At 41.0% G+C, this 12,373-nt stretch overlaps 1 protein-coding gene across 4 annotated transcripts in view; it reads left to right on the forward strand.

Moving 5' to 3' along the window:
* Positions 1–12,373, forward strand: part of ALPK1 (alpha kinase 1) — a 144,400-nt gene that overhangs the window by 128,056 nt on the left and 3,971 nt on the right. For all 4 annotated transcript variants that reach the window (XM_063603872.1, XM_063603874.1, XM_063603871.1 and 1 more), the window contains 6 exons: positions 403–489; positions 1,205–1,281; positions 2,246–2,341; positions 3,825–3,929; positions 5,127–7,260; positions 9,828–9,981. In XM_063603872.1, coding sequence (XP_063459942.1) covers positions 403–489; positions 1,205–1,281; positions 2,246–2,341; positions 3,825–3,929; positions 5,127–7,260; positions 9,828–9,981 — 2,653 coding nt within the window. The remainder of the gene's footprint in view (positions 1–402; positions 490–1,204; positions 1,282–2,245; positions 2,342–3,824; positions 3,930–5,126; positions 7,261–9,827; positions 9,982–12,373) is intronic.

Genomic DNA, 12,373 nt, shown 5'->3' on the forward strand with positions numbered 1-12,373 from the left:
ACAGCGTAGAAATACTACTCTATGGAGGCCTTTGAGGAAAAGCACTGAGGCTGAGACCTGAAGGAGAAGGATCTGGTTTCTTAAGAAGCCAGAGGAAAGAGAATCCCAAGCAGGGCTAGTGGTAAGTGCAGCTGCCATGAAGCAAGAGGCCAGCCCTATAACAAGGAGGCAAAATAAAGTAGAGTGGACAGAGAGTAAGTAGGGGAACTGGAGACCAGACAGGAGTCAGTTCCTGCAGAGCCTTAGGCTACAGCAAGAAGTTTGGACCTGATTCTAAATGTAGAGCCGAGATTGTCTCTCAAAATGATGTCACATGTGCTCATGAAGACTTCTGTGAAAATAGTTTTAATTTGCAAGGCTATATCTCTGATAATTCAAGGGAATTTTCGTCTTTTCTTTTAGGTACCTGGCTGTACAGAAATGAAAGTGACAAGGTCCTGGTGCAGTCGGTCTGTATACAGATCAGAGGGCAGATTCTGCAAAAGCTGGGTACAATCATCTAAAACTTGCATTTCTCAAGGCTCATTTACAAAGCCTGGCTGCATGGTTTCACTGTGGAATTTTCTTCTTTTATCAGGCTAAAATTGTTAATTTCCACTTGCCTTAGTTTCCTCATCGAAAAGAGAATGGCATTTAAGATCCTAGGAGTGTCACAAATATTAATAAAATGTGTTTTTTTCTAGTGAGTTTTGTTAGAGAGGTTCACGGTTGTATATCGTAATGTTAACTGTAGGGTTCCCAGTGTTATTTCTAGCATCTGACTCAGTTCAGCAGGACTCCATGTGATATGGTGACACCTTATACTATACCCACCGTGACACTGGTTTCGTTCATTCCTTAAGGTATTCATGAATTTTTCAAGTTTATAGAATGCTAATATACTTTAGAATGCAAAATAATGGTTTGAGAAATTTTAACAGGAGGTGGCAATTATTATTTTTGTAAAAAACGGAGATAACTACATATATTACACATATTATATATACAAGTATATAATAATTCTGTTTCCCAGTGAAATGGAAAAATTGTCTATATTACAACTGGAAAAACATTGCTGTGTCAATCTAATCTAAGCCTGAGTTTTCCTAACGGAATCTAATGAGTCTTGGTTCTGTATTTGTTTTCAAAGGTTTTCTCTATACAAGAGCACAGATACTAGCTGTTCCTCCCCTGTCCCTCTCCCCGCCCCTCTTTTTTTTTTCAGGGATGTGGTACGAAGCAGCAGAGTTAATATGGGCCTCCATTGTAGGATATTTGGCACTTCCTCAGCCGGATAAAAAGGTGGTTTGTCTAGTGCTTCTTTTTCTCCTTTCCTGTATTTGTCTTTGGATGATTATCTCTTTATGACAGAAGTCCATTTCTCATATATCAATTTCATCTGTCCTATTTTTATTTATTTTTCGCAAGCATAGGGCCAGGTACAGTTAGTAGCTTCCTTATGTGTCTTGCTTCATCCTCACTCACAGCTAGACTCTTGGTGCATAGATGGTGTTTTTATAATCATTTGTAACTGTCCATTTATATATTTATCTCTACTGGTCCATTCATTTATCTGTTTTGTTATATATTTACTCTTTACTTGATTGTATAGCAAAGTTGAGATGACCAAGTTGCTTATATGTAAAATCAGTTTTCTTGAGTTGAGTGGGCGAAGACTTCAATTGTTTATATAGCACCTTTATTTGAGAAATTGAGAAAGGTCATCTGCCTTCCTACTTGACATTTTCATTTTCTGGAATTCTGTGGGAATAGTCTCATTATCTGAAACATCTGGTTATTACATTTCCCTGAGCTGTGTAAGCAATTGCTGTCTACGATTCTTTTACAATACAGACTGATATGAGCTCTTCCTTGGGCCAGTTATTCAGGCCTAGCAGTAGGGACAAGTTAGTATTGATCATCCAGTGAAACCCAACTGAGAAGTAGCTGTGTTTACATTAGGCCCATGTGCCCTAGGATGTGTTGATCTTTCAAGCTCTGTGGCAGCCAATTTAAAAGTATCTCCAAGTCACGGTATTAATTATTACACAATGTATATATATGTCAAAATGTCACATTGTATCCCATAAACATGTATAATTATTATATGTTGATTTTTAAAAATAGTATCTCCAATGTCATAGTAATAAAATATTAATAGGCAAATAGTTCATATGGAGGGATAATCATAGCCTTTAGGCCATGGATGAGAGCAGTAATCCACTGTGAATTCCCGATCTGTGACTTCTTTGTGTTTTTCTTACAGGGCCTCTCCACGTCGCTAGGTATACTGGCAGACATCTTTGTTTCCATGAGCAAGAACGATTATGAAAAGTTTAAAAACAATCCACAAATTAATTTGGTAATTATCATAACACTGAGTGGCATCACCTGTAAAATTGTCAATCGTGTCCTTGGTGGTTGGTTAGTGGCTGTCTTTCTCAGGAGATTGGGAGGCAGGGAGCTCAGTGCTGCGCCTCCTAGACAAATGGGAGGAATCCTGGGGAGGAGTCTTGTGGGGTCCTATTTGGCTTTATTATCCCAGCGCCTAGCACTGTAACAGACACTCAGAGAGTGCTCAGAAAGTTACTGGTGAATGAATGAATGAATATCAACAAAATGATTTTGAGCCTCACTTCTTTCCTTTCAAAGTATAACAAAATGCAGTTTCCAAACTTGGGCCATCTTGATGATAAAGGGGTAATAATTTTAAAACTTTGTAATCACCATCTGTTCAAATCAGAGCATCGGTCCCTTGTTCCAGGCTCTCATCCTTGATAATAATGACTGCTAATTTTTATATATCACTTTACAACTCAAGAAAGTATATATATATCCAATAAAACCCTATGAGGAGGGTAGAGCAAAGTGTATCATTCCATTTTAGAGAAAAATAAAATGCAGTGCAGAGAAACTAACTAACCTCTGCAGTTTACACAACCAGTAAGAGAGAGAACTGGGAGCTGAGCCCAGATATCTGACCAGCCCAGAGAAGTGACAAGGATGTTCTGCTGCTCTTCACACTGTGCTTAAATGGAGTTTTTATTATTGTCTATATTGCCATTTTTATTCAAGACCCCATTATTAAAGATACCATTAAATCACAACAGTAACCATGCTCAATACTAATTAGTGTAGCAAAAGAACACATACAGCTTGCTGATGGTAATCTGAATCTAAGATGTTGCTTTTTCTGTTTGACCAAAACAGGAGGATCATGTCCCTTGTTCACTGAAGTTATCCCTGATGACCGTTTAAAATTGCAAACTTCCTTCCCATCCTGGACCTCCCTAACCCCTTCTCCATTTATTGTCTCTCCAGAACACTTGTCATAATCTCAAATACTATGCACTTTACTTGTTTTGTATATTGACTGGTCCCTCCCCCACAACAGAAAGTAAGCTCCTTGAGGGCTCACTGTCTGCTGTTTCCCCTGTGTCTAGAACAGGCCCTGGAATGTGGTGGTACTCTATACATATTTATAGAATTAATAAATGAATTCTAATTGCTGTGAAATCATCAATTAAAGGGCTCTTTGCCAAGAGCGTGCAGAAATCAATTAATCTGGCTTCAAAATGTGCAGTTCCTTTGAACAAAGAACTGCCACCATCCTCCAAAGAAGCTCACCCAAATTATTTTGCACAGGTGTGTGTCTGCTGGGAAAAAGGAAAGTCAACACCTTGTGGTCTTTAGACCCACTTACTCTTTCTTTACACTGTTCTGAACGGGTTGCGGTGAGGAGTCCCTTGAAATCATGAAAGAAAAGCAAAACCATTTCATAGCCTGTTTTTTGCTCATCGATAATTAATTATCACCATTCCACTTAGCCTCCTGTTTTCTCACAGAGCCTGCTGAAGGAGTTTGACCACCATTTGCTGTCCGCTGCAGAAGCCTGCAAGCTGGCAGCTGCCTTCAGTGCCTACACGCCGCTCTTCGTGCTCACAGCTGTGGTAAACGAATGCAGCCGCTCCTCAAACCCCCACAGGACCTCTCCCAGGGTGCTTTCTGATGTAACCAGTGAGAAGGGAAAGGTTTAACCTTCAAATAGGCTTTGTGTCTCATCAGTGGCAATTGTGATAAGACTCCACACCACATATGGAAAAATTTTATTGGTCGGAGTTTTGACAGCCTACTAGGAGCTAAATTAATTCAGCCCAAGGATAGAATGTTGTCTGTTGTGAGCAATGGTTCCCAAGCCTGAGTGCACATCAAAATCACCCAAGGAACCTTCTCAAAATACATATTCCTGCCAGGCATGGTGGCTCACGCCTGTAATCCCATCACTTTGGGAGGCCAAGGTAGGAGGATGGCTTGAGCCCAAAATTTCAAGACTAGCCTGAGCAACTTTGAGACTTTGTCTCTACAAAAAATTAAAAAATAAAAATTGGCCAGGTGTGGTGGTACGCGCCTATAGTCCCAGGTACTGGGGAGGCTGAGGTGGGAGGATCACCTGAGCCTGGAAGGTTGAGTTTGCAGTGAGCTGAGATTGCACCACTGCACTCCACCCTGGGTAACAGAGCAAGACCCTACCTCAAAAAAAAAAAAAAAAAGAAAAGAAAAGAAAAGAGAAAAAGAAAAAGAAAAAAAAAGAAAGAAAAAAATACTACACATTTCTGAGCTCCACCCTCGATCCACTAAATGCAAATCTCTGGGGTTGGTATCCAAAAATCTTTAATTTTGGAATATTGTCCAGGTGATTCAAATGCACAGATGCATTCGGAAACCAATGCCCTATTGTTTCGACATTAAATGAATGATGTATTCATATATAGCATCCTTATTTGCATAGAGAAACTTATATCCATTTCCATGGATAGACTCTGTTAAAACTAACAACAGCAACAAACACAAGCCTATCGTCTTTAATCAAAATGTATCAAAGATACAATAGGATGGTAATTGAAGCTAGTTTCTTACCCCTTCATGCCAGCCAGTCACTTATATCCCCATCCCTTCTTCTGATTCACCAAAAAGGCCTTGGGTCCTTAACTCAATGTTTGCCTGTATATTTTCCTTAGAATGTATGTGGCATGTGTTCATTTTTCTATAATATTTCAAATGACTGTCCTCCAGAAATGAAAAGTTTGTCCTGATTCACTTGCAGTTTTCAATTCAATATCTGATTTGGTATTTGGTATTTTTCCCAGAATATCCGTGGCACGTGTTTATTGTCATACAGTAGTTCAAATGACTGTCCTCCAGAAATGAAAAACTTATATCTGTGTGAAGCCAAAGAGGCCTTTGAGATTGGCCTCCTCACCAAGAGAGATGATGAGCCTGTTACTGGAAAACAGGAGCTTCACAGCTTTGTCAAAGCTGCTTTCGGTCTCACCACAGTGCACAGAAGGCTCCAAGGGGAGACAGGGACGGTCCATGCAGCAAGTCAGCTCTGTAAGGAAGCAATGGGGAAGCTGTACAATTTCAGCACTTCCTCCAGAAGTCAGGACAGAGAAGCTCTGTCTCAAGAAGTTATGTCTGTGATTGCCCAGGTGAAGGAACATTTACAAGTTCAAAGCTTCTCAAATGTAGATGACAGATCTTATGTTCCCGAGAGTTTCGAGTGCAGGTTGGATAAACTTATCTTGCATGGGCAAGGGGATTTCCAAAAAATCCTTGACACCTATTCACAGCACCATACTTCAGTGTGTGAAGTATTTGAAAGTGATTGTGGAAACAACAAAAATGAACAGAAAGATGCAAAAACAGGAGTCTGCATCACTGCTCTAAAAACAGAAATAAAAAACATAGATACTGTTAGTACTACTCAAGAAAAGCCACATTGTCAAAGAGACACAGGAATATCTTCCTCCCTAATGGGTAAGAATGTTCAGAGGGAACTCAGAAGGGGAGGAAGGAGAAACTGGACCCATTCTGATGCATTTCGAGTCTCCTTGGATCAAGATGTGGAGACTGAGACTGAGCCATCAGACTACAGCAATGGTGAGGGAGCTGTTTTCAACAAGTCTCTGAGTGGCAGCCAGACTTCCAGTGCTTGGAGCAACTTATCAGGGTTTAGTTCCTCTGCAAGCTGGGAGGAAGTGAATTATCACGTTGACGACAGGTCAGCCAGAAAAGAGCCTGGCAAAGAACATCTGGTGGACACTCAGTGTTCCACTGCCTTGTCTGAGGAGCTAGAGAATGACAGGGAAGGCAGAGCTGTGCATTCATTGCGTTCACAGCTTCATGATCTCTCTCTTCAGGAACCCAACAATGACAATTTGGAGCCTTCTCAAAATCAGCCACAGCAACAGATGCCCTTGACACCCTTCTCGCCTCATAATACCCCAGGCACTTTCTTGGCCCCTGGTGCAGGGCTTCTAGAAGGAGCTCCAGAAGGTATCCAGGAAGTCAGAAATATGGGACCCAGAAATAATTCTGCTCACTCCAGACCCTCATATCGTTCTGCTTCTTGGTCTTCTGATTCTGGTAGGCCCAAGAATATGGGCACACATCCTTCAGTCCAAAAAGAGGAAGCCTTTGAAATAATTGTTGAGTTTCCAGAAACCAACTGCGATGTCAAAGACAGGCAGGGGAAAGAGCAGGGAGAAGAAATTAGTGAAAGAGGCGCAGGCCCTACATTTAAAGCTAGTCCCTCCTGGGTTGACCCAGAAGGAGAAACAGCAGAAAGCACTGAAGATGCACCCTTAGACTTTCACAGGGTCCTGCACAATTCTCTGGGAAACATTTCCATGCTGCCATGTAGCTCCTTCACCCCTAATTGGCCTGTTCAAAATCCTGACTCCAGAAAAAGTGGCGGCCCAGTCGCAGAGCAGGGCATCGACCCTGATGCCTCCACAGTGGATGAGGAGGGGCAACTGCTCGACAGCACGGATGTTCCCTGCACAAATGGGCACGGCTCTCATAGACTGTGCACTCTGAGACAGCCGCCTGGTCAGAGGGCGGAGACCCCCAATTCTTCTGTAAGCGGTAACATCCTCTTCCCTGTCCTCAGCGAGGACTGCATTACCACAGAGGAAGGAAATCAGCCTGGAAACATGCTAAACTGCAGCCAGAACTCCAGCTCATCCTCAGTGTGGTGGCTGAAATCACCTGCATTTTCCAGTGGTTCTTCTGAGGGGGACAGCCCTTGGTCCTATCTGAATTCCAGTGGGAGTTCTTGGGTTTCATTGCCGGGAAAGATGAGGAAAGAGATCCTTGAGGCTCGTACCTTGCAACCTGATGACTTTGAAAAGCTGTTGGCAGGAGTGAGGCATGATTGGCTGTTTCAGAGACTAGAGAATACGGGGGTTTTTAAGCCCAGTCAACTCCACCAAGCACATAGTAAGTACAATCTTTTCAATAGTTCCCCCCTCAGGAAGCAGCTGTGTTGGGGCACTCTGAAGAGCTTGGTATGTAGATCACTTAAAGCTCATGAAAGGTATAGACCCCTGGTATGCTTTGTGAGTTCACCGAGAAATGTATACTTCAGGGGTCTCCCTCACTCTGTGCGATGGACCTTAATGGTTGTAAAGAAGCTTGCTCAGGCTACCTTGCATGCTGGAGGTTTGCTCTAAGGACACACGAGGTAGTGAGGGAGACAGGAAACTTAGAGGACTCTGGCACAGCCATCACTAAGGGTTGAAAACAGCTCTGGAGGCCGTTTCATCCACTCAGCATCTATCTTCTTCATTGATTCTCATTACCAATCAGGTGATTTTAACAGGCTGGATACCATATTATCTGCTCAGCATCTATCTTCTCCTTCGAGTCTTTTTACCAACCAACTGATTTTTCTCTATCTTTCCCCATTAGAATTCTATGGGGACATGGTTTGACCTAGTTAAATATCATCTTTCTATTGGGCAGAGACTTTTTACACCTGTCTACCTAGGCGGTTTCTTGCCAGCCAATTGGTTGGTCAAGTGCATCCTCATCTTGTATTCATGATGCTGTAACAAAATGCCATCAACTGGGTAGCATATGAACAACAGAAATTTATTCCTCATAATTCTGGAGCCTGGAAGTCCAGGATGAAGGTACTGCTTTCTGGTTCATTGACAGCGCCTTTTCTCTGTGTCCTCACATAGTGGAAGGGGGAAGGGTTTCTCTGGGGTCTCTTTTATGAGGGCACTCATCCCATCTATGAGGAATCTACCCCTCAGGACCTAATCACCTCCCAAAGTCTCCAGCTCCCAACACCATCACCTTGTGGGTTAGAACTTCAACATGTGAATTTAGGGGGGATAAAAACTTCCAGACTACAGTACCCCTACTGTTGCAATCAGCAGCTACTTCTTGCTTAAGGAACAGCCCAATGTCACTGCCCAAAGCGGGAAGCCTGGGCTGGAGCCACCTAGTAGTCAATGTCTAACACAGCTTAAAAGTGGTAGAGAAGCTGGGAGGAAGACAGAAGGAGATTCTTCTCTTAGCCCAGGAATCACATCAAAATGCCCTCCTACTATACAGAAAAATGATTTGAATGATTAAAAAAACAAAAAGATTGTGAAGCACATCCCAGAAGAGACAAACTACATGGATCACTAAGCACTGGCTACTAAATAGTAGTTCTCAACCCTGGCGCCACATGAGACTCTTCTGGGGAGCTTTTAAAAACTTCCAATGCCTCACCCCAGAGATTTCCATCTAATGGGTCTGGAGTGCGGACCCAGGGATCATTATTTTTTATCACCTCTCTGGTGATTCTGCTTAAAGCCACTGTTAAGAGCTTCTGCTTCAAAGTATTCCAATGTTTTGCCTGCCACCTTGAAGTCCGACTAAAATACAAATCACATTGTTACCAAAAAAAAGCAAAAATTTCCAGCAATAGGGTTTTCTTACTAATTGTGAGATTCTGCAATTTTGGAATCACATTTATTACAATGAGGTAACTGCTTTCTTCTTATTTGTTATTGTTTGCTAATTTATGGATGAAATACATTAGAGGAAGCAAGGCCCCAAATGGCAGAAACAGAACAATGATTCCCTTCCTCTTTTCTTCTCTCAATTTATCACCCGTCCTGTGTGTGGACAGACAACTCACCTTCCATTTCCATCCGGCTTCTCTAACTGAGTCACCCAACCCTGGTCACCATCTCGCCCAGCCCATAGGCATCCCCTGCCCAGAACTGTCAGTTTATCTTGCTTTAAGTATTTTCTCTCCCACGTGTCCCATTCATTTATCTATTTTCACAATCTAGACAAAAGTCTTTGTTCACTTCATTTTAATTTCAACCAAAGTGTTGCACTCCTTCCTTAGGATTCATGTGGGTCTTTCTCCTCAAAGAGATGCTTTCTTGCTTAGCACTGTTCTTCCTTTCTATAAGGTGGAGACTGCCCCTACTTTTTCCTCTTATGTTTTCCTTTTTTCAGTTGAGTTCGCATGTTTTTACAGTAGCTACATTTTCTCAAATAATTTCCAAACTTTCTCAACTTAAAACAATGAAGAGAAAATTAGGGTGCACTTGAATATATAATGCTAGGATTCCCAGAGCTGCCATCAGTAGTAGCTTCTGTTATTTGGGATCCCCAGGTAATAATAGTAAGTTGCAAGCATGTGTCACTTGTCCCAAAATGGTCTCTGGGATTTTCTGATTTTAAAATTCCTTTATTTTCCACTACTTTCATATAGAATCTTCATGCTTATCTTAATCCCTTTTCATCACAACTAAGGGATTTTGTGACTCAAAGGCTATTCCTCATTGTAATTTATAAAGTGTTACCTTTTTATTATTTCTCACTAACTTTTTAATACTGTAGTTGTCATAGAAGGGATGAAAATTAGAGAAAAGTGTATAAAAAAGTGAAGATTTCAGGTGAGCTGGCGTAGGACCTGTGTCACATCAGCTTTATTCATGAATTGTAACGTCCTTTTGAAAATAAGATTCATTTTCATCTTTTTTTTTTTCCAGCTGCTCTTTTGTTAAAATATTCAAAAAAATCTGAACTGTGGACAGCCCAGGAAACTATTGTCTATTTGGGGGACTACTTGACTGTGAAGAAAAAAGGCAGACAAAGAAATGCTTTTTGGGTTCATCATCTTCATCAAGAAGAAATTCTGGGGAGGTATTACTTAAAAACATTTGTATAACTAATGTAAGATGAGCTAACCTTGCTCTTCTGTTAAGTAATCACTCATGAGACTTCGTAGGGGCTGGAAAACTTGGCCAAAATACATTTCCAGATTTCTACTCCTTTTTCTTTTCATTATTAATTAATTAACAACAGTTACTATATATTGAGGACCCACGTTACATCAGCTGTTTTGCTGGATGTTTTAGCTACAGGACCTCAAAACCATCAGGGAAACATTGGCCATACTGTACTGATAAGAAAAATAAAGTTCCTGGCCACATGACAGGCCAGAGAGCCTTCAATATTCACTAAAAATGCTGGCAAAAAAGGTAAATTATGAAAAGCACACTTTTAAGTAAATAGGTGAGCCTGAAAAAAGGCAGGAAAACCCTGAGTTCAGGGATGAAGCCTGTTCAGGGATATAAGTGATTGCTGAACCCTTTAGGGATCCCGCATAGGAGTTTGAGGCAGGGGTGGAGTGAGGGTGCAGCCCATAGCAAAAGCTACACCCAGAAGGGAATGAGTTCAGATACCACTCATACAAGCAAGGACTCAGGAATGGCTACATCCCTACAATAAAGGGTATCTTTAAAAACCCCACCCCAGTGAAGTAAATGCCTGGAAAGTTTTTGCTTTGGCCTTAGTTCTTAATAAAAATTTTAAACAAAAACTCACCTGAAAAATTAGTAACCACAGGTGGTCTTCATTGGATTTAAGACATAATTTTATATCATTTGTATATTTTAAAAGACCTATAAGCCATGACTTTTCATTTAAAGTTGGCCTTGTTATTTGCTCAAATCCAAATAGTGTAAGAAATAAATAGAAATAGAGAAATCAAGTGTCTCTGTAAGCAGTGGAAGTACATTTCTTGAAAAGATTATTGATTATTATTATTATTTTAGTAAACATATGCCAGGTCCTGTTTTAAATGATTTATATGCGAATTCAATTAATCTTCACAAAACCCTCTGAGGGTAGATACTATTATTATTCTCACTTTACAGATGAGGGAACTGAGTCACAGAGATGTTAAGGAATTGCCTGAAATCACATGTCTAAGCAGTAGGGGCATGTGCTGATGCTTCACTGTGTCTCCCAAAACTCATATATTGAAGTTCTCAGTACTTCAGACTACGATCTTACTTGGAAGTAGAGGGATTGCAGATGTAATTGGTGAAGTTAAGATGAAGTCATACTGGAGTAGGGTGGGCCCCTGATCCAATATGACTGATATCCTTATGAAAAGAGGAAATTTGGAGATAGACAAAGACGCAGAGAGAATGCCATGTGAAGATTGTAGTTATGTTGCCTCATAGCAAAGAACTGCCAGAAGCTGGGAGACAGCCTGAAACAGATTCTTCCTTAGAGCCTTTAGCAGGATGATGGCCCCATTGGAACTTTGATCTTGGACTACTATAGGCTTCAGAACTGTGAGAAAATCAATTTCTGTTATTTACGCCACCCAGTTTATGGCATGTTGTGACAGCAGCCCTGATACACCAGAGTATACCATAGGAGGACCTGAGATGAGAATAAATTGAGAATAAGAGACATAGAGAATGGAGTGACAGAGTTCAATATATTTCTGATCAGAAGAAAATAACAGCAAGAGAGCAAAAACAATATTTGAATAGATACTTTCTGGTAATTTTTCAGAATTGCCAAAATACACTAATCTTGAAATACAGAAATCACAATGAATCCTAAGGACAGTAGGGAAAGGAGGAAAGAAGCTGGAAGGAAGCAGGAAGGGAAGAAGGCAGGTAGTCAGACATCCTGTGTACCTAGTTTGACTAGGTACACAGTAGTCAAACTCCAAACACTAAGGACAAAGAAACCATTTTAAAAGCAGTCAAAGAAAATAGACAGATTACGTACATAGAAATGTCAATTTGACCTACAGCTGGTTTCTTCATAGCAACAATGGAATTCAGAGACAATGGAAGTCATATACTTAGTGCAACTCTCTTTTATGGAGGAAGACAAAATAAAGACATTTGCAGCTTAAAAGGAAAAATGACCATGGCAGTTTACCATGAACAAATCCTCACTAAAGAAAAATGATCCCAGAAAAAAAATGGTACAAGATGAGAGAAGATATGGACTTCTGTTCTCAGATTGATGATCCCCTGCCTAAGACTGAAGGTCTTCTGGCAGAATGTTCAGGAAATGCTCCAGTAGCCAGTACTCACAGGTTCACTCTCTTGTGCACACCTCTGGTATCAGTCAACAAAATTCTGAATTAGTTCAAACCCTCTATAGGTCTTGCGGTCTCTCCATAGAAGAACTGCCTAAAGCACTGGTATAGCATCCCTATTACAACAACTGCTCCTCTGCAGGCTGCCTTCTGAGGCCATACTGCAGCCTCCACTATCAGATT

Source organism: Pan paniscus, chromosome 3 (genome assembly GCF_029289425.2).
Source record: "Pan paniscus chromosome 3, NHGRI_mPanPan1-v2.0_pri, whole genome shotgun sequence".
Lineage (NCBI taxonomy): Eukaryota > Metazoa > Chordata > Mammalia > Primates > Hominidae > Pan > Pan paniscus.